Source organism: Nicotiana tabacum, chromosome 24 (genome assembly GCF_000715075.1).
Source record: "Nicotiana tabacum cultivar K326 chromosome 24, ASM71507v2, whole genome shotgun sequence".
Lineage (NCBI taxonomy): Eukaryota > Viridiplantae > Streptophyta > Magnoliopsida > Solanales > Solanaceae > Nicotiana > Nicotiana tabacum.
This window is the reverse complement of record NC_134103.1, coordinates 78,452,657-78,475,312: the sequence shown is the minus strand read 5'-3', so window position 1 is coordinate 78,475,312 and position 22,656 is coordinate 78,452,657. Positions and strand designations below refer to the sequence as shown.

General features: G+C 35.9%; 2 protein-coding genes, 1 long non-coding RNA gene and 1 other non-coding gene across 7 annotated transcripts; 1 reads left to right on the top strand and 3 right to left on the bottom strand.

Annotated features, from left to right (window-relative positions):
* Positions 1–5,519: 5,519 nt before the first annotated feature.
* On the bottom strand, positions 5,520–6,376 carry LOC107779559 (uncharacterized). Its single transcript, XR_001646644.2, has 3 exons — positions 6,243–6,376; positions 6,023–6,155; positions 5,520–5,792 (listed from the first exon to the last, which is right to left on the bottom strand). It is a non-coding gene; the product is annotated as an uncharacterized LOC107779559 (long non-coding RNA).
* Positions 6,377–8,535: 2,159 nt separating this feature from the next.
* On the top strand, positions 8,536–13,311 carry LOC107779556 (serine/threonine-protein kinase AtPK2/AtPK19). The gene is made up of 7 exons (XM_016600009.2): positions 8,536–8,703; positions 10,202–11,111; positions 11,275–11,357; positions 11,437–11,557; positions 11,684–11,857; positions 12,356–12,463; positions 12,764–13,311. Exons 2-7 carry the CDS (start codon positions 10,473–10,475, stop codon positions 13,064–13,066), a joined length of 1,428 nt encoding a protein of 475 aa, XP_016455495.1. The 5' UTR covers positions 8,536–8,703; positions 10,202–10,472; the 3' UTR covers positions 13,067–13,311.
* Positions 13,312–14,976: 1,665 nt separating this feature from the next.
* Positions 14,977–20,510, bottom strand: LOC107779555 (mannan endo-1,4-beta-mannosidase 6-like). Of its 4 annotated transcripts, none has more exons than XM_016600004.2 (6): positions 20,054–20,510; positions 17,259–17,526; positions 16,675–16,869; positions 16,448–16,570; positions 16,113–16,324; positions 14,977–15,634 (listed from the first exon to the last, which is right to left on the bottom strand). In XM_016600004.2, exons 1-6 carry the CDS (start codon positions 20,272–20,274, stop codon positions 15,199–15,201), a joined length of 1,455 nt encoding a protein of 484 aa, XP_016455490.1. In that variant the 5' UTR covers positions 20,275–20,510; the 3' UTR covers positions 14,977–15,198. The 4 variants fall into 4 exon arrangements, with proteins under 4 accessions (XP_016455490.1, XP_016455494.1, XP_016455493.1 ...); XM_016600008.2 differs by lacking the exon at positions 20,054–20,510 and adding an exon at positions 19,384–19,491; XM_016600007.2 differs by lacking the exon at positions 20,054–20,510 and adding an exon at positions 17,886–18,052.
* Positions 18,293–18,393, bottom strand: LOC142178760 (U6 spliceosomal RNA). Its single transcript, XR_012707014.1, has one exon. It is a non-coding gene; the product is annotated as a U6 spliceosomal RNA (small nuclear RNA).
* Positions 20,511–22,656: the final 2,146 nt, after the last annotated feature.

The window sequence follows — 22,656 nt, the reverse complement described above, 5'->3', positions numbered from 1 at the left end:
GTAGAAACAAATAATTTGCATTTTTTTCATGTGATGAGACGTTTATTTTGGCACCTGCTTTAAAAAATATCTAAAGTTTTTTCATATTTTATTAGTTTCGGATGTTGTACCACGTTTCCGGTCAATGCATACCTCTAATTCTTTCTTTCTTATCTTTAATAAATTTGATCAATAGCCAACCTATAAATCTCCAATTCCATCTTTTTTAATAATACCTCCAAATCTGTGTGGTTTCCCATTGCATCTGTATCTTCATTATTGTGTTTCATTCAGAGGTGTAATTCTAATTTTTTTAAATTACTGAGTTCTAAATTAATAACTTATACATATTCAATGAATTTTTAAGACAAATACATGGGTACGAACCAAAGCTACTGTATTCGGCTGAACCCGTTCCCGATACTCTAGCTCCGCCTCCGATTTCATTATCCTAGATTCTGGTACCGGCTTATAATATCTACCTTTTATTTTTATTTGTCTTTTATTTTACTTTTCTCTATCTCAAGATATATGGCATTTCGTTTTATTTACATAAGCTTGATTGCAGGCTCTAGGTTACTGTTTTTTTTTTTATAGTAACCATAACTAATTTATCCAAGATCAAGCGATCACAAATTTGCAAATTGAAAGCTTGTTAGTATTATTTAGGTCACGACCCCAGTTTCCTTCCGTAGAATGTCGTGACGTCACCTAGTATCTAAGATTAGGTAAGCCTAACATTTACTGAATTAATAGAAGAAATCAACCATCAAACGAAGAATACAAGATAAAAATTTTATACACAATTTTAATTCCCAAAACCGGTAGTACAAATCATAAGCTCTACTGAGTTTACTACAAAAATTCTCTAAATACAACTGTTTCGAAATAAAGATAAACAATGCAATTACAATACAGAAGGTGACTTAGAGGCCTGTGAACGCAACATTAGGTTTACTTGAGTCTGCACAGCAAGATCTGTATAGCTAGCTAGCGATCGACTAACTCTGAATTACCTGAATCTTTACAAAAATATGCAGAAGTGTAGTATAAGTACACCACAACGGTACCCAGTAAGTATCACGACTAACATCGGTAGAGTAGTGACGAGGGACAGTCAAGACACCTACTGGACTAAATAACCTGAACAAGTATAGGTATAGGACTAACATAATATGATATATCTACAGAACTACGCATAACGACAGCAATAATACGGTGCTTGCAATAGGAAATAGAAGCAATAATTTGCAGCGGGACACCACAAGTAATAACACAATAGAGTAAGCTGGTTACAGTTTAAATCCGGTGAAAAACAAACAAAGGAAAGACAAATAACAACTTGATAAGAGTAACTGCTTTCGCGTCAGGTTTACTAAATAGTCCCCACGAGGTACCAAACCTCAAGGCTCACACAATTTACGGGTCTGAATTTATGAACCCTAATCACTTGACATCTAAATATTTGAATCAACTTTTTTCCCGGATTTAAATTAACTGACTAGCAAAATAATCCAATTTTTTATTCCTTTCCAAACTTATGTATATGTAAAATAAATTTTCAAGATCACACAAATCTTAGAGTACATAATTATTTTTAATAAAAATACCATCGATGATAAAAACAATTATAATATAAAATAAAATCAGTTATAGTATTAAGAATTAAAATGGTTAAAATTTTAACTTTAAGAAATTAGGATAAAATAGTAGAAGACAAAATTTATTTAAAAAAGATATCAGATGAGACACAATTTAACATATGTGTATATCATATTATAAGATATGTATAATTATAAAATAATATATATAATTAATTTAACTAAATTCATCATCTATGCATATTGAGATGATAATGAATACAACAACTATGTTAGAGTGAGAAAAAATATTTTCATCATTTAAATAAATATTGCATTTTATTTTAACGTCACATGTATATATTTTTAGTTGATAGACACTATACACACGTGCAACGCACTTATATTAAAACTAGTTAGGTAGCTAGTGAAAATTGCATAGAAGAAATAAGAGAAAGTAGCTTGAAAATATAAGAGTATAAGAAATTTATTTGCATGTGTAAAGGGGCATGTTGGGTAAGGCCATTTTCTCTATCTTAAATTGATCAAAAGTTTATAGAGAGAGAAGGTCCGACTTCTTTCTAGAAACATCATCATCTTCAACCTCTTGTATTAATGACTAACCCCCCACTCTCCCCCAATCAACACCAAAAAATTTCCCCTAAGCCGTCTGACATCGCCATGCAGTTAGAGGTAATTATAAAATTGTCCTAGGAGAGACTAAATCACTGCCTACTACTTCGATCACATAAACCCAATCATCTACACTCTCCTTCAAGGAGATGCTACTAATGGACTCAGAAGCAACATATATACCACATATATCTATGCAATCTAAAGAACCTCACACGTAATCTATGCAACTCGATACCCCTATGAAATATCTAGCCCAGGCAAGTATGTGTACGCAAGAAATTGAAGAAATTAGTGAAAATCTAAGAATTAACCTATCAGTAGAAGACCTCCAACGTATTTACCAACCCTGAAAATTTTCACTCATTATTAAGCTTATGGGTAAGCGCATTATCCACCAATATTTCAAGAGGAAAATACATTAATTTTGGAGGCCTACTGAAAATTTCAGCCTCATGGACCTTGAAGCAGATTACTTTATTGTTAAATTCAATAAGGAGGAAAACATGTCTAAGGCTTTAAACAATGGTCCATAGTTCATAAATGGTTTTTTCTTTTCAATACAAAAATGGGAACCTCAATTTGTAGCAAGTTAAGCCAAACAATTATTCTCGGCAGTATGGGTTCGTCTGCCTCAACTACCAACAGAATTTTATGAAGCTACCATATTACAAAAATTGAGAACAAAATTGGAAGGTTGCTTAGAATTGATGCATGTACTTAATCAACATTAAGAGCTCGTTATGGAAGGTTGTGTGTGGCGGTTCCGATGAATATGCCTGTTAAGCCTTTTGTTTACATTGAGAAATATAAACAACAAATTCACTACGAAGGAGAAAATTTTTTATGCAAGAAATGTGGTAGATTAGTCCACAACTGTATTTAATGCCAATTCTCAAATATGCAGCCTATCCAGCCCAAAGTGCTACAGGAAAATCAAGACACACTCACACGGGACATTTGTCAAGGAGATTGGATAACAGTTTCATTCTCCAAAAATAAGGCAATCACTACACGTTCCACACCACCATCCAAGGCAACAACATCAGGTATTAATGCAAGAATATTTGATGCTGACACAGGTAAATTTCTCAACACTCAAAAACTTAGATATATTGAAAATGAAGCATTTGATCATTCTAATCCTGACAACAAGATCAAGCAATCTACTTGGAGAATCGGTAATCCCCCCTCCAAACAAGCTTTATAGTCTTCAAACCATTTTTCCATTCTAGAAGAATTACCTATGGTTTGTGACAAAACTACCACCAGAATACCGGTTACACAAGACTCCAACCAATGCATGCACATGAAAATGGACACCCTTAATATTATCTCCTTACACGTGAAGGAGACTGTTAAAACTTTGGAAACTTCACCCTAGTAATTGGAACAAAACCTATTAAAACAAAATAATACTACAAAATCTACTACTATTAATAATATTAATTTATTTAATTCATCTACACAATCTTCCAGGCAATCTCCTAGCACTAGCCCCACCACCAAACCTAATATGGTCAAAAATCGCTTGTCTATGGCAAAGATGGATTGCCAAATGGAAGAAACACTGGAACAAGTGGCATCAAACAAATCTTCACAAAATCCCCTTAAATCTCACACGCCACTCCAATCAATCTCCATGCAAATTGAACCTACACCTAAAAAAATAATCACTACCTTTGCACCACTAAATACCAAGAAAAATACCAATATAAGCCCCTCTACTAGATAAAAAGATGCCAAGGTTACCATTTACAGCGAGGAGGAGGTCCAGGCTAGTACATGTTCCTCACCAACTAAGGAACCAAAAAATGGGCAACCTACCACCACTGCCACCCCATCTCCCCAATCAACCTTTCTTCTTCACATCCACTCCACAATCACAAAATTATCAACCAAACTCTTGGCTAGAAGCGGGTCTACTGGGCTATGCCATCACCTTCAACATCCAAATCAACGGCCAAGAGATGGTGATAATAATTCAAAATTCACGATACCTAGCCCAACTAATCTCGGAGGGAATGTATCTAGCGATGAACAACTATACAAACCAAGTATGGATCAACAACATCCTTCATCCACTAGCTCCCAACATGCATCACACATTAATTCATGCAATGCAAGACCAGTGGAACCTACCACAAATTCCAAACCAACACAGACCAATGAACCTCCCAGTGAACCTGCCCTTATTTCCATCGGAGGAAAATACAAACCTAAACCCTATCTTCATGCCCTGGAACCTCCATGCAAAGCAAGAACATGCCAATCCAATAAATCTCAACCCAGTCAATTTGCACCCGAATCACTAAGCCAATGTACAAGAACCAAACATGAACCCAGTGCCAAATCAAGTAGGGGAAGAAGAAGAACTCCCACAACAAGGTATGGAATCGAGTGTGGAGTTTTCAAGCCTAAACGAGGTAAAAATATTGCTCTTCCCAGAATTGTGGAGCAAAAAGTACATCTTCAGCTGCCCCAGTACAATGTACAAATACTCAATGCACATAAGGCCACTACAGGATCCAACAGTGGGAAAACAAGCAGTGATACTTGTACCATTGAGGAGGAGGAACCACAACAATGTGGAAATGGAAGCTAATGTCAACCAACACCAAACCTTAGAAATGATTAGGGCCACCATCATTATTTTCTGAAATGTTAGGGGAGCAAACAATGACGAGTTTCGTAGGAATTTTAGGGAATTTATTGACACCCATAGGCCATGCATGGTTGCCTTGTTAGAAACTAGGATGACGGCACATGCAACCCTACTCAATGAATTCAACTTCTCAGAACTTATAGAAGTCCCGACAGAAGGGCAAGCAGGTGGTATGGTTATCCTCTATAACCATAACATAGTCACGGTCCAGCAGTTCACTAAAAGGGGTCAGGAAATACGTGCCCTAATCGAGGTTGTTAATATCTGTAATGGGCATGGTGGTGACACTACAACAAATACGGGATACGACGACATTTTATAAATGTCGCCATAAGTCACTTAAATATCACAAACTTGTTTACCGACATTTATTTTACATTTATCGAAAATTTCAATGTCGTTAATTTGCGACATTTAAATTAATGTCGGCAACTCACTACCGACATTTATTTACGACATTTTCAAATGTTAATAATTTAAGCTCTTAACTTATCTTGTTCGTGACATGTATAGAAATGTCACTAGATTATTTATAGTTTTTTCACATATGATTTGAATATTAATATCACTATCAATATTTATGGTTACCATTAGAATAAATACATTTGTTATAAGTGTCAAAACTACTACTCTTTTGCTCTTTTATGTAGTGTAGAAAGCAATAAATTAATTTTTGTTCATTTCAAAACTTTCCAAAAGGCATATAACCACACGCCAGTAACACCATAGATAATTAAAATAAAACAACAATTACATCAACATGCAACTACAATTACATAATCATAACTTTTTCCTAAAAAACTTCAACACCAGTAATTCAAAGCTTCAAGCATCCATGTGTTTTCCTGATGAAGTGTTCCATGCTTTCTCTAAGACAAGATTCTTCACAATAGTAATTGATCTCACAAACTTCAAAAAACTAATGTATCCAAGGTCTGAAATCAAAAAAGAAAATTATCACTAAACAGATTAAGGCAAAACAACATTAATGTCAGTTTACCTGATAAGAAGTCACAGTTACCATGCTTATAAACTGTTTTGCGGCTAATTCACCAATATATAGAAGATTAAAATAAACAACGAAAGAGATACAAAAAGTTCAAGGGCTTTAGTTATCACAATAGCACAAATCTCATTTCACTCGAAAAGAAAAAGATAAACTTACAGAGCACGAGTTAGATTAGATGAATCTGATCGGAAATTGCGAGACTGACAACGGCTAGTGGCTGAAATTTTAGATCTGGCTGGCGGCCCTTCTATGTTTGAAACGTTTCAAAGAATCAAAATAGATCACAAATCTAGGGTTAAGGACAAACAGTCAAAAGCAGCCACGAATCAAAATATAGAAGATTGAGATTTATAAATCTTCGATTGATTTGAAATACCTTTACATGCGAATTGGGATAAGAATGAATGGAAGATGTAGAGACGAAAGTTTCATAGTGCCTCGGCGGCTTGAACAGTCCTAGACGAAGAGCAGTTTGGATTGTCTTAAAAAAAGTGGCTTTTGCTTAAAAATAACTTTTAATGTATTGGAGCTTATTTTATAAATAAACAGTTGCTTGTTTGGAAAATGTTGAAACTTAAAAAAAGTTGTTGAAGTATTTGATAAACAAGTGTTGGCAAACACTTTTTCCTATTAAAAAGATAAAAATATTCTTTAAATTGTTAACATTATAAAGAACCTGATTACTACAATATATTTAATTATAAATTAATTCAAATAAAAAATAATTTATATTTTAATTTAATTTCAATTTAATTGATTACTTTAGATAATTTTTATAAATATGATTCTTGAATGCTCATTTATCACCACTTTCAATCAAGTAAACTTTCATAAAAGTCTCAAACCTATTTAAAATATCAAATTATTTTATTGAATTCCTCTTTCCCTTTTTGTCCATTTACTCTTGACAAAGAAGAAATTTCTCTCTTAATAAAAATATTTCAATAAATTTGACAAATGTCTACTAAAAGTTGTGGATTTCGGGCATGCTAATATTCTGTGTCATGTTTGTTCTTTTGTCCTAAGAGATTTAGGAAACACAGTATGCATTTAAAATCAGCATTGAGTGAATACAATTGGGCGTAATGAATGGAAAAAGCAGTTATGGGTCCTTGATTCTAATACGATAATTAGCAGCAGTAATGGGTCCTCGTTTTTAATATGTTTTTTTGCTAACTAGTAACTCATTTAGAAGGTAGGCTGTTCAACATCATGTTTTGAGTCAGAAAACAACGAGGATTGATTTCCACTGAAATACTTGAGGAAAAGTGCAGAAAAATGAAGATGAAGCAGAGAGGAAGAGGAAAGAAAAGGAACGGTTGTCTTCAGAAGAAGTAAAATGTTTTAGGGTTTCTTTGACGTAGGGTAATTTTGGTATTATGAAAACTTATAATGGACAAAAAAGTAATTTTATTGGTCAAACTAAATGGCTTTTAAGTCAAAATCGAAAAAGTTGTGGTCACCCAACTTATTGCTTTTGGCCTTTTAAAGCACTTTTTAGCTTTTTTTTAATCCGCTTTTATTTTTTGCCAAACACTCCAGAAAATAAAAAAAAGTTTAAAATCTAGTTTGACCAACTTTTAAACCTATCGAAATACCCTCGAAATAGGGTTCAATGTTTATAAACTTAGATTTAATTTCTCATATTGGAAAAAGAAATTACTTTTTGACATTTTATTATAAATATCACTTGTTAATGTCGTTTTACTCCTAATAATGTGACATTTAAATCAAATGTCAGAATATGTTTGTCATTTTTCATTAAATGTCGGTATTTAAATGACATTTTCTGAAAAACGTCAAGAAATTAACTTTTTCTCGATATTTATTACGAGTGTCATTAATTAAATATCGTCGTATCTCATATTTCTTGTAGTGTGATCGAGCATAACTTCAGACAAAGCAATGAAGTAGCACATCTATTAGCAAAGCATGCAGAGACCCTTACTGCTTCCAATAAAATATGTCTTTTGTTTTCTCCCCCACCCTATGTCATGGCCAGGATGCTGGCGGACAAGGGAGAAAATGTTTATGTAAAGACTATCTCTATTTTTGCTTGTACACTTGTAGCCAAAGTTGGTAATGAGCATGCAATGCATGAATTATCAACCTCTTGTAATGATCCCCAGGATCATAACTATTGTACGCCCTAACTGTTGTTTAATAAAATTGTCCAGTTTATATAAAAAAAAAAAAGAGGCATGTTCGGTGTCGGATTGGAACTCTCGCCCCCTAATCTTCCATAAACCTTCGGAAGCTCATCCTTAACCAAAGCACCCACCCGACATAAAGTATGATGGGTGCTTTCTCGCTTCTTCAATTTTTCTATGAAACTATATATACTCCGAGTCGAGGTCAATGGCTGCTAGAGTATCTAAAAAAAAGTTACAAATTTCGAATACCCATTCCGCCACGAGCCCATGTTAGACTCTCCTGCTCATTTTTGGTTTTTTTCGTATAAATGCAAGAAAATAAATAAAGGAAATTGAAGAAGCAACACATTCCACATGCAACCAATTGCTAGGAATCCTCAAAGAATATGCTGAGCTTTAACATGCATGCTAAGAATACTGGGTCACTTAAGCCACTAGAATCACGCCACATCAGCTGAGTCAATTATCAACAAAAAACTAAAATAAAAAATTTGACCTCTTTGATTAGCGTGTTACGTGATCCACCTTTTACGTGTAGCTATACCCACCCACCCCACCCACTAGCCACCACTCCCTCCATATTTACACGGCGACGCCATTTCTTTTGCATTTTTAGACGGGTCCCGTCATAAACAACGCATTTTCTCCTGAAAACAAAAAAATCTCCATCTTCCTTCTCCCAAGGTACGATTCTACCTTCTCCTCTTTCTTCTGTTTTTTTCTTAGGTTTGTATTTGTTAATCGTTGTTATTTAGTTAGCAATAGAAATTCTGTCAGATTTGGATCTAGAATTTTAAAAAATTCACCTTTTTATGAAATTATGTATTCATATGTACAGTTTCTATTCTAATTGTTTTTATTTTGATGTATTTGGCTCAGATCTCAGATTTTTCACTTTTTTGTCTTTCTGAAAATAAATTAATTCGGCAAGTTCTCGTGTTTTCATATTTTATGTTCCCTAGACCAGTAAAAAAAGTATTTGTTGCATATTTCGTTATTATTCTGTTGATTTATAGGCGCAATATTTGTTATTTGGCTGAAATTTCGTAGTTTTGAACTTTGGCACCTTAATAAGTTTTAGTTATGATACTTTAATAATTTCTTTTATTGTTTTAGTACAATATAGTCTGCAAATAGTTGGAACTGGTCTTAAATTCAGTGAACTCATTAGATCTGAAATGTTCTGATTCGTAATATTGTAGTCTTAGTTGCTAGATTGTTTGTTATCTCTGCTAAGAAAATGGACATTGGGCCTAGTCAGCCCTAAAAGCTGGCTCGTGAGGTGAGGATTGCCAATACCACGTAAGGAGACAACCAGTGTGGGACATTCTAACAATCTCCGTATTTTGTTCCTCCTTCTAGTGGATAAAAGAAAAGGAATGCAGAAGAAAGAGCGACCTAAATTTGGAATAGGACTAGACATGTTCTGAAACGAAAGGAAAGTAATTTAATACAAGTAACATATTGTTGTTGACTCAATATGCTAGTGAGCAGATTTTTCTTAACATGTAGAACAATGATGTTGAGTTTCTTTATTGTCAATTAGGACTTGCCTTTTAGGACTAGAGAAAGTATTAATGATAAGTGGTACGTGGTTTCTTCTGTTAAATCCTGATTTTTGAGTGTGTATATATAAGCTAGATGTGCCTAATAATGCAGGAGATTTAAGAGAGATAGACAGAAATTTTGTGCAATATTTCTAGAGATTGAGAAGTACACTAGATAGTGCAGTATATTTCGTCTGATGATTATGTTTTTGTGTGATAATATTAGAGAATCACACTGGATAATGAAGCGTATTTCATCTGCTGATTATGTTCTTGTGGTAATACTACAGAATTAAACGGGATAGTGCATTTTTTTTTTATAAGGCAGATAGTGCAGCATATGCCCATAATTCATCTGCATTATATTACTTCCTCCCTCCGTGTGTGTGTGTGGATAAATCTGTCAAGTAAGTTCTTTTTCTTCATTTTCTTGAATGATGAGATGAACATCTCTTCAAAGTGCTGCATTGAGTTTCTATATACTGCATTGAATTCTATAGTTCGCGGAGTTTGCATCCTTTGCAGGTTTTTTCTTCCAGTAATTTCTATTTTCTAAAGTATTAACAGGACTTGCGTTCGACTGCTACATCTTCCTAACTTGCTGCTCACTCTCTCTGTTTTGACGTGTTCGACAGATTTGACTTCAGAATCTTCATGAATACTAGAACTACTGTGGTATCTGCAGTTTCCTGTAAATCGGGAAACAAGAACGGATTTTTCTGCTGGATTTTGTTGTGCTTGCTTTCTAAGTTCTTTAAGACTGCTACGCTGAACGTGGACTTCACTTCAATTACGGCTATTTATAGGATTTTGTTGGTAGTTCACTCCTTTGAAGCATTTGGAAAGGCTTGCCTGCTATAGTATTAATATTTGGCCACCTACATCCCTCAAAGAGTAACCGGAAACATGGTCTCTTCTCAGCTCTTTGCTCCGACAAAAACTAACTTTCAGAAGTCCTTGCACCGGCAGTTGCTTTTACCACTGAGTGCCCCCAATGTTGTTCCATCAGAGCAGGTTGAACTGGATTTCTCTGATGTCTTTGGTCCTCCTTCTCTGGCCTCAAATGAAACTAGTAATGGAGTATGTGAAAGCATGGTCTTTCCAGCAGATATGAGTGAATTTGTCTATGATGATCCAGAGATTGTACACAGTAGGTCACATTCCTTGGTTGGTCCTTCTTCATACAAAAATCAAGCACTCAAACTTGGGAGGCTGACCATTCATGAAACAGAAGATTCACTGGAACTGGTAGAGAATGTTATCACACAGACAATTAAGGAAGACCAGGAGCTGTCTGTCACTGATTTAGCAAAAGCTGGAACCATCTGCCTTGAAGATTTTGAAGTCATGAAAGTTGTTGGGCAGGGTGCATTCGGGAAAGTATTTCAGGTGAAAAAGAAGGGCACATCAGAAATTTATGCAATGAAGGTGATGAGAAAGGATAAGATTATGGAGAAGAACCATGCTGAATATATGAAAGCAGAAAGAGATATCTTGACAAAGATAGATCACCCATTTGTAGTCCAGCTTAGGTACTCATTCCAGGTGATTTCCTAGACTTTCTCATTCAATAGGTCTTCAATCATTGAGCAACCACACATGGATAGTACTGTTTTGAATCTTTAGAACTGTATGATTGTAAGTCAATCATTTAACTTTGTAACTCTTTTTGATAATCAGACACCCTTTTCATGGTTTTAACTTGCAGACAAAGTATAGGCTTTACCTTGTGCTAGACTTCATTAATGGTGGCCACCTCTTCTTTCAGCTCTATAAACAAGGCCTTTTCAGGTAGATTCTCCCTTCTTGCTTTCTGTCACTTTGTGAAAGCTGAAACTGTGAGTTACTTAACTCCTGCTTTGCTTCTCAGAGAGGATCTGGCACGAATTTATGCAGCAGAAATTGTATCAGCAGTGTCTCACCTTCATGCAAATGGAATAATGCACAGGGATCTCAAACCGGAAAACATACTAGTGGATGTCGATGGCCATGTATATCCACCCCTCTCCCTCTATTTGTGTGTGTGTGTAATGCATGCGCGTCTTCACCCATCCAATTTTTTCCTTTCCATGTAAAGGTTATGCATTTAATTTACTCGATTCCCTTACTTGTTGTAGGCCATGTTGACTGATTTTGGACTTGCCAAGCAATTCAAGGAGGATACAAGATCAAACTCCATGTGTGGAACAGTAGAATACATGTCACCGGAGATTATTCTCGGGAAGGGCCATGATAAGGCTGCAGACTGGTGGAGTGTAGGAATTTTGTTGTTTGAGATGCTCACCGGGAAGGTCAGCATCTTTATTCATGTGTCTGCACATATAGCTGTAGAACAAGTTCCTTTCGTCTCAAGTCTTAGGCATTACTTGATCATTTTATTTATGAGAAGAATTCTGCATGACTATGTTCTTAGACTTGCGTTAAGAGCCACCTGCTGTTCCTACAAGCTTTCTCGGTTTGACCTGTTCCCGCAATCTCATCAAACTATATTCACATATGCAGAAATAAAGGGATGTCCTGTGGGGATTGCACCAGAACATTGTCGCCACTTTAATTTGGAGCACAATTTACTAAATAATTTGTAATATATCACTTCTATCACTTGTGGGGCACGGGAGGAATCTATCATTAGCAGAAACAATTGGACTTTTTTTTTACAAATATTAAGATTCTTTTGATTGCAAGAAACTCTGCAGTTGCATGTTTATTTTCCTGGAAGAAAATGCCGCATTCTTCAGAAAACTTAATTGTGATTTTCCTGCTAATACTTTGTCTTTCTGAATTTGCAGCCTCCTTTCACGGGTGGAAATAGGCAAAAGATTCAGCAGAAGATAGTTAAAGACAAACTCAAGCTGCCAGCGTTTTTGTCCAGTGAAGCACATGCTCTGCTTAAAGGGGTAATTTTCCTCATCTCCTCTTATTCTCTTTGTGAGTCTTTATGAATGGAACGTCACTTGTACACTTGTTTCTGAAAACCAGATGTAGTTGTCCTTTTCATCCTCGCACCATGTGTTAAGTAAAGATGTTATCTTTTAACTTGTTGACAGTTCTATGAAGGCTGGAATTTCATGACTTATTTACAATTCTATAACAGTGTCATGCCTGCCTGGATAGAGAAATGCTGCTATTCATGTTTTCTCAGTTTAGTTTTTTTGTTGTCTTTACCATAAGATTAATCTATATTCCCAATTCTCTAGCTGCTGCAAAAAGACCCAAGTAAACGGCTTGGCAGTGCACTGAAGGGAAGTGATGATATCAAGGGCCATAAATGGTTCAGACCAATCAATTGGAAGAAGTTGGAGGCGAGGGAGATACAGCCAAGTTTCCGTCCTGAAATTGCTGGAATACATTGCATTGCCAATTTCGATAAGTGCTGGACAGAGATGTCACTGGTAGATTCTCCAGTTTCCAGTCCAAAGGATAACGGGGACCCTTTTCAGGGTTATACTTACGTGAGGCCTGCTGCATCCTTTCTCCAGAGGAGCAGTCCTTTGTGCTAGGATGGATTTATAGGATGACACTTTATGTTGTTTCATTTTCTCTATAGGATGTAGTAGTCAGTTAAGGTCATTATCAGGAAACTGAAACCTATCCTTCTATTATTTAAGTTGTTTCATTTGCAGTTTCTTCTTTCTGGTACTGATTCAGAGGCTTCTTATCTTAGACCTTGCATCAGGTGTATGATACTACGACGACTGGTTAGGTCGTCTGTTTGTTAAAATGAGATTCATGGCTGATTGTTGCATTTTGAAATTTCAAAGGATGACCTTATCTTCTTTTCCCTTGATAGTCTGTATTTGAATTCTCTCAAATGATAAGACTTGAAATAATAAAGACTTGCTACTTAATTTAAAGGAGTCACCTGTCACCCTTTTAAAAGAAATTTTATAGAATTTTGAAGCCTTAGTATATAGCTAAAATGTATTTTTTCACTAAATAAGCCACTTATACGCCTTGAAACTTGACAGATGTGGAACATGGCATACCACAACATTGAACTTGGCTTATTTTATTAGCAAAAAGGGTAGCCCAGTGTATGGGTGTTCAAAACCGAACCGAAATCGAATTTTATTGGTATCGGGTTACGGTTTAACGGATGGGGAAAGGATTGAATTTTTTTATTAATGGCTTATCGGTTTGGGGGCGGATTATTCAATTTTCTTAACGGATAATCCGTTAACCCGTTAAGAATATATATATATATATATATATATATATATATATATATATATATATATATATATATATCAAAAACCCTTCCACTTCTTCCGGTACTCTATCTCTAAGTTCTAACGCTTAATTCCTAAATAATCAGAACCCTAAAGCCTAAACTTCAACCAGCAGCCACCAGCAGAATTATGGTTCTCTTTATTCGACCATAATTCAACCAGCTTCAGTAGAAATTCAACCAGTACTCCAGTAGCCACCCGCAGTACTCTATCTCGTCGACTTCCAGGCTTCCAGCATTGTATCTTAATGCCCTAGTATGAAGAGCAAGCTCATATTTTTGCTTTTTAAAATTGTAAATATGGCTCCAGCACAACCTTTATGTTAATTATTAATATATTGTTACCTTTCTAAGAGAAATGAACAAGAAAAAAAGGGAAGGACCGCACGTTTATTGTAATTTTGCTTTGTTTGTGCTATGAATAAATTAATAAAAGCTTAGATACCATTATATTTAATGAGCTAAACTACTGAAATTGTTCCTTTGCATCTAAACCCAGGCAATCACATAGTTATCTCAATAAAATTTGATATCCTTGTATGATCCATGTTATAGCCAGCAAGAGTTACAGTGGCATATCCATTAGAACTACTTTTTCCTTAATTACATCATTTCATAGTCTGCTTTGGGATGTAATGTGGACTACAATGTGTTCTGCTTTTTTCACTCTACACCACATGACACACTACATCATTCTTATGTAGGCGCTAACAAACATGTATGCCTGGACTCAATGTGTAATTTCCTATTCTGAATTTGTATGCTAGGCGGTCAACAAACAATTAATGCACGTAATATAGATTGAATTAGGCTGATAAACCGCCCGATAAGAACTAAACCGATACCAATCCGCCCGATATTTTATCGGGTGGCTAGCGGATTAATACATTTAAAAGCCGATAACCGTTAAGCCAAACCGTTAAGAGTAATTAACCGCCCAATCCGCCCGATAAGCAGCCCTAGCCCAGTGCACTAAGCTCCCGCTTTACGCGGGGTCCAGGGAATGACAGGACCACAAAGGTTTATTGTACGCAGACTTACCTTGCATTTCTGCAGAAGGCTATTTTCACGGCTTGAACACGTGACCTCCTATTCACATGGAGGTAACTTTACCAGTTACGCCAAGACTCTCCTTCATCGCCAAAATACTCCATTAATTATTATTCATCAGGAAAAAAAAAAAGATCCAAGGGCATGGCGATAGCTTTTGTATAACGACAACGTAAATCAGCAACAAATGCAGCTATGAACTTTACAAATTCCTTATTCACACAATCTGGCTTATAGTTGTTTCTTATAAGACAAACTTGATTTATGTTCCACATTAAGATGCATATATGTAGTAATCTTTTACAGCTGGTGCAAACATCTCATTCAAATGGCATATCTTCTTACACAAACATGTTAAAGCTCATCACGAGATTGGAAGTCGTCTAGTAGGACATGTTTCTTTCTGCAACCCCAGTGGCATTTCCAAGAACAGAAGGAATTGAAGGTATTTAGCTTTTTAGAATGAAGAGAGACGATGTTCGAGGTTGAGAGTGACTTTGAAAGTACTATTGCATAACCATCATCCATGTAATCTGTTCCTTCTGGAAATACTTGCCACAAAAGACTTCCACCTCCAGCTCCTCCTTTTTTAGTCGAATTCAAGATTGTTTTGTAAACTGTAGCGATTAGTGTATCCCTGTAAGTCGAATTGTAGCCAGGGTCTTTCGCGGAAACACCAAACTCTGCAAATATAACTGGCATGTTGAGATAGTTCTCCGCGTCATCAATGTGTGATTGCATCCATGACTTGGTGAATTCGACATGAGCATCAGAAATCGATTTTGAAATCCTGAGACAGTACAGAAAGTTAGTGGCTGTCGTGCAAATTAGGGGTATATCAATATGATCAGAGGCAGATGTAGCTAGGGGCGGAGCTAGAGTGCCGGGAGCGGATTCGGTCGAACCCAGTAACTTTGATCCAAACTAGTATATATTTGTCTTAAAAAATCCATTAAATATATATAAATTCTTAATTTAGAACCCAATAACTCAAAAAAATTAGAATTCTAAACCCAATAACCTTGAAATCATGGCTCCACCTCTGGATGTAGCTTATAGACAATGGGTTCAACTGAACTCAGTATTTTCGACATGAAACATAGATATTGTACGTGAAAAGTCACTATAATTTTAACAAATATAAATTTATGAACACAGGTAAAAAGTGCAATGTTTTCAGTGTTAAGAACTTTAAAAGTTAAAACTCATAAAATTTAAATCCTGGACCTCACTCTGAATATGATAGTGCAATATTTAAGTATGCTTACCAAGAGTCTGGATATATGTGAACTGAAGCGAAATCAACCCCAAGAACCTGATGATTTCTAATGAAGTCAGTTCCAACTTGTTGAGCATAGGAATTTGGGTTGACCTGAGCCCGGTTAGGAGTTGAGAGACCATAGAAACCTTCGAGTCCGATCTCCACTAAATGCTTCGGATCAATGCTCTTCACATAAACTGCCATTTCTTCTATCCAAGCCTATAAAAATATCAATAGGTACTGATATATCAGTATTCAATAACTTCTGTCAAAAAGAATGACATCTAAGTGGCAAGCGCAAAACCTAGTTAGTATTTGCTTTGACAATAAAGTGCGACAAACCTGCAGTTTATCCCCAGAAGGATCTGATTCACAACGTGGTTCGTTCATCAGTTCCCAACCGAAAATAGTAGGATCGTCTTTGTATGTTATGTTGGTAAAGGTATTCACTCTATTGAGCACAGCCTGTAGAAAACAGATTAAAACAAATTCAGACTTGACATTGAAGACAATGCTGCATTGTGGAGTTCACTAAAAGGTACTATAATAGAAAATACTCAAAATAGTACCTTCACATGAGCCTTGTAGTAGCTTTTGAGTATGGGATGAGAAAAGAAATCATCATCAGAAGTTAAATTCAGGCCAGCAGCTTTACCCCATTTTACATACTGGGATTTTCCGCCATACGCTTCCCAGTTGTTGACTAGTGATAGTATCAGTCTGATCTTGTATTTCTTGGCTTCACTCACCACAAAATCCAGAGCCTAAATAACAAGAACATCAATACTTTTTAGCTTTTCTGTTTAACAAGAACTACTACTACTATGTCTCAATCCAGCAAGTTGGGGTCGGCTAAATGAATCCTCGCTGACCACGTTACCTCAGTCCTTTCAAGCTTAGCATATGTATTATAACAACAACTACTACTACTACTACTACTACTAGGGTCGGCTAAATGAATCTCCACTGACCATGCTACCTCAGTCCTTTTAAGGTTAGCATATGTATTGCAACAACAATAACTACTACTATGTCTCAATCCAAGCAAGATGGGATCGGCTAAATGAATCCCCACTGACCACGTTACTTCAGTCCTTTTAAGGTTAGCATACGTATATATACGAAAATTTTGGGCGACAAGATAAGTAAGTACCTTGAAAACGTCTTCGTCATAAACAGAAGGAGTTTTCTGAAGAGCTCGCCATTGGCCATCATTAAATGCCCAAGTCCGGCATACTGATAGACCGACAGCAGACGCCTGCTGAAACGTCTCAGTAACTTTTCCCCTTGTGGACTGATCAGCAGCAAACACCATTAACCAGTAAGTATTGAATCCATTCACATAAAAAGGTTGGCCATTCACCACAAATTGGTTCCCACTTTTCTGCACCATTGTCCATTCTCCATCTTCCATCTCTCCCCTGTCATTATATCCATTCAAAAATGCAAAATCAAACTTAGAGAAACAAACAATCCTACAAACATAACAAGAAAATGGAACTGATTCACTGCTTCATCGAATGGAGCACGATTTACATACTTTGTACATACTATAAGTAGAAAACTAGCAGCCACAAAAAGGAATTTAGAACTAAAATTTTTCTCCTGGTTAACCATGTTGGCAAGTCAATGGACAAGTTAAGGTTATCTTGAACAACCTAGCATATATATATATGTATATACACACACACACATCAGGACGTGTCCGAGGTTTTTCTGAATAAGCAACAAGCTTAAGATAATGGACAGAAGTGTTGAGGAGGGAATGATCAAAGCTAACCTTGAAAGCAAAGATCCACTGTCCCCTGCAACTACACATTCATATTTCTATTCTTTTATCAAAACAATTAAAACAATTATCGATATGCATTTCTTCTTGAAAGAAAATTGATCAAATTAATAACCTTGACCTTAAGGAATAAAGGCAGATATTAACTTGTGATATATGGCTTTCAAATTTGGCTCAGATGTCATTATCAATAGAAAACTTTGTGAAAAAATAAAACCAGACCCTTCTCCTTAATGATAACATGCTAACTGTCAGATGGATAGTGGTCCTTGGCTTCAAAGCATTAGAAATAGAGCATTAGTATAGAAGTCTACAAACAAAAAACCAAAAAATATGCACACTTATTGAAATGCACTCTATATTACCAATTCCTTTATATATTATTTTTTCAGATAAGTAAAAATTGAGACAATTTCTCTATTTGTGCATGTCATTCTTGCGCAGGTCATGCTAATCTTCACTGTAACGTTCCAATTTTATCAAATGTCCTAAAAGGGACAGTTCCTTTATAGATTATCCGACCAAGAAAAAATAAAAAATTCTCTGATATAATAAAGAAAATAGTAAGAAGAGGCAAGGCCTTAATAAAACATATAACACTAGAAACTATTACATGACACTGACAGAAAGCTTCCTACTTTTCTTAGCTCCCTGCTTTTCTTTATCTGCACTCTTTCATTTGTTACATATGTGGTAAAAAAGTTAAAGTGAAAAGTAAGAATTACTAAAGAAAGTACCAAAGTGGAAAGTCTCTTCAACAAAACACCCTAAGAGTTAGTTTGCTACATGACATAAGGATAATAATTCTGGAGAAAAATTTGGGATTAACTTTATCCCATGTTTGGTTTGGGGTAATAACTAATCCCAGGATAACTTTTACACTAAAATGGTGGGATTAGGAGCCCGTTTGGATTAGCTAATTGTAAATTGCTGATAAACTTAAAGTGCTGAAAAGTATTTTTAAGTGCTGAAAATGATTTTTTAATTAAACATTTACGTGTTTGGATAGACGTGCTGAAACTGTCCTGAAATTGATAATAAACAGTTGATGTGTTTGGCAGAAAAGTGTTGATAAGTTGTTCTTTTATTTAAATGACTAAAATACCCTTACATCTTTTATAAAAGATTATAAATTAAAAAGTCACTTTGTAAAGAAAAGGATGAACAACGAATATGGAACGAAGAGAAAGTTAGAAAATTTATTTTGAGACAAGTATGTTGTAAATTAAAAATATTATTAAGGATAAACTAGTAAAAGCATTGGTCAAACCAAAAGTGCTTATAAGCTGAAAAACCATAAGTTGGGGGTGACCAACTTATGACTTATGACTGATTTTAGCTTATAAGCACTTGACTTATAAGCATTTTGGGTGTCTACCAAACGCGTAGATAAGCCAAAATATGCTTATAAGCCAGTTTGATCAGCTTATAAGTTTAGCCAAACACCCTCTAGTTATCCCACCCCATGGGATATCTTTCCACAACTCACCCGCTGATTCTTCAACATCAATCTGTCGGACCTCCGCTTAGTTTCACCCAAGCTTCATCCTGGTCATAGATAGATCACCCAGGTTCATGTCCATAAGCAGTGACAATTGCCCTATGAAGACTCGCTTTCACTACGACTCCAGTGGGTTCACTTAACCAAGCCACAACCTATGAGTCGCCGACTCATTCTTCAACAGGCACGCGATTAGAGCCTAAGCTAGTGATGCTTTCGGCTACTGGACTTTTGGCATCTAGGGTGCAACATTCGGGCTAGGCGAACCAAACGACCCCTAAGGCTGTCATCATTCATTGGATTTGAAATCTTCAAATAGAAATAGAAAACAACTTGTATTCTCAGTATGATATTAGAAACTTAGGAACGTCCATTGCTCCTAATAAGTGATCCTAGGACATACCTTAAGAAAAGTTGGCATAAATAGAAGAGCTTAACTTCTATACTCACATAGTGCAATAGAATTTGACATTATCAAGTTAAAAAAATATTGCCACAAAGTGACCTACCGGTGATATGATAACAACCATACCAGTTACGCTAAAAGGTGAGATTACTAACAAAATACATAAAGCAAATTACATGTTATAACAGATTAAAATACAACGAATCTATATTGGTTAAATAGTAAAAAGAAACCAAAAACTGAATGTTTTACCTCAAGAATTTACAAAAGAGGACATGTAATACTTTTCTGCAGAGAAGCAGGAGCGCACCCCAGCTTGAGTAATTGCAATTCCTCTTACTCATAAGTATAGTATGAATCTGAACTGTCTGAAAATATTTAGATAATGAACAGTAGAATAAGAAGAAATTGAAGAACCTTTCAATTTTCAAGCTCCCTATAGTAGCAAACAAAGTGTACCGACAAATTGCCATTTCCTTGGAGAAATCAAACTTTTCCTTATTTTTGTCTTTTCTTTGAGTATTTGCTCATCAAAATTTCTTTTTTGCGGTTTTATATATCCTATTGGAGTATGAAAGTAATTCTACACAAGGATTCGCCTCGTAGATCGGCTAATTATAGTAAGTATGAAAGATTGAACTAAATCTCGGCACTACTATATTCCACATAATGATGCTAAAATTTTGAATCACAAAGTTAGAGCTATCGTTCTTTGAGCCGAACGTGTTTAGGAAATATAAGGTATCGATAATCACTGTACTACCCATACTGCACTGGAATTACACTGATTTATTGTTGTTGTAAAGTTGAGCTATAAAATTACTTAAAAAAGGTTAAAGATTAAATTGTGACATTACTTGTCCAAAATTCCGTGCAACTATTGCTAGGTAGTTACTTCACATTCCATTTTGTTACTTGACAAAATTATAAAAATAGACCTTTTCATATGTTGGAAATAGGAACTCTTCCCACCATATCAATCCCTCTTGCCTTTGGATAATCTCTCTGCTTATTTTACTGCTTCAACTTATCTAGAAAATTAATTTTAATTTATCTATCTATTTATATATCATGACAGTATTATTTTAGGGAATAGCTTAGACTTAGAGTACAACGTGTCAAACTAATCGAGTGAAAATGCTAACTGTGGGATGAGCCTCGTGCATTGATTTTTACGCGTGGTTCATAGATAAGTGAATCAGTTTAACCCTAAAATGATAAATAAATTAAACGAGAATGTATGACTTAGCGTTGAAATCGAGATAAAGAAAAATCCTGATTCCGGGAGCAGAGATTCCGGAGGCAATAGTAACAATATTAATAAGGAGAAAGATAAAATATTATCGAGCTTTAAACAGAGTATAGTATTTGCTTGTCAAAAAATTCGTGTCCCTTACAATGGTTGTAGAGCTCATTATTTATAGCTGCACCTAGGGAACAAAGTCTTAGGATCAAGCCCCTCTTAAATGACAATTATGAGTGCTATTGAAGAAATAGGCACTGAATGTCATATTCTATGTAATGGACCATGTACTTAATGCTATAAAATGTTTTTCATTAAATGCTATCGGGTGGCAGGCATTTATTTCGTCTTCAAGAACACCATTCCCTTCGGGAACAAACGAGATCGCTGCCTTCGGACCTGGTTGCCTTCTGTCTTCGGCTCCATGTATCGCTTTATCATTCGAGTATTTAATATGAACATACTTTGCCCTATACAGATAGTCCCCCTTCTTTTCGGTGACATATCCTTGTGTCACTGGGAAGTTGGTAAATATACCTTTCTTGGCGGAAAATTCTCTTAGCCCCTCTGAAAAGTTTGTGACAGTTGATTAGACGTACGTCTCTTCACATTTAATGCCTCGAAAACGCGTCGTCCCACGATTCAACAACACTCTTGCCGGTTATCGAGGTAAAAATGGCCACGATTTTAACTGCCTATTCCTTTACTTATACGTATCATCCTTCTCTTTTTACACTTCATGACTTTCCAAACTCTCTAAATCTCTCTTTACTCAAACTCATACTTGTTTTCCACTTCCTCTAGTCTTCTTCTTCAGATAACAATGGCTTATTCTTCCAAATATTCCAGTGCTTCAAAAAACAAAGAAAGTGCTGATAATGCTGCTCCTCCCATGGTGAGCACCATCATTCTGAGAAAGGTTATTATAACTAAGGATTTTGAAGAGAAGTACCCTTCTGCTAACCCCCGAACATGGGTTGTTGGCGTATATCTCTCTTCCATTCGTCCTTCTAGCATCCATGATGTGAAGATTGTGAAGATGCTGTGAAGGAAGAGTGTGGTTGTCAAGATTTAAATATCATCGCTACTGACCTGGCAGAGCGAGTGACCTTCTACAAGAAGGGTTTTACGTATGTTTATATGTATCCCTTTACTTTGGGCCCGTTCTCATTGAGTGTGGGGTTTGACTCCGTTATCTTGGAGTTTTGTCTTCGTTACCAAGTCTGCTTGACACAGGTGGGCCCTTCTGTGTGGCAGAAGGTAGTATGCCTTCAACGACTATGACAGGAGATGGGGGAAGAGCTTTCCTTGGCTCGACTGATGAACCTTTATTCCCCCAAGATTTTTCGTAGGGGAATGATAAACTTCAACAAACGTGGTCCATGCTTTGCTTACCAGTATGGATGATGACAACGACCGTAGGTGGATGAAGCGGTTCGTTGTAGTTGCCACTAGGGACATCATCCCGACCATGACTCTATCCTTTCCTAAATCTTGGAATCGTACACGTAAATTCGATATCTACCCTTTTCTATGATTAAGAATTGTTCACGCCGTTTCCGACTCTTCTTTTTTTGTTATCTCAATAACTCGGTGTATACCTCTAAGGGTC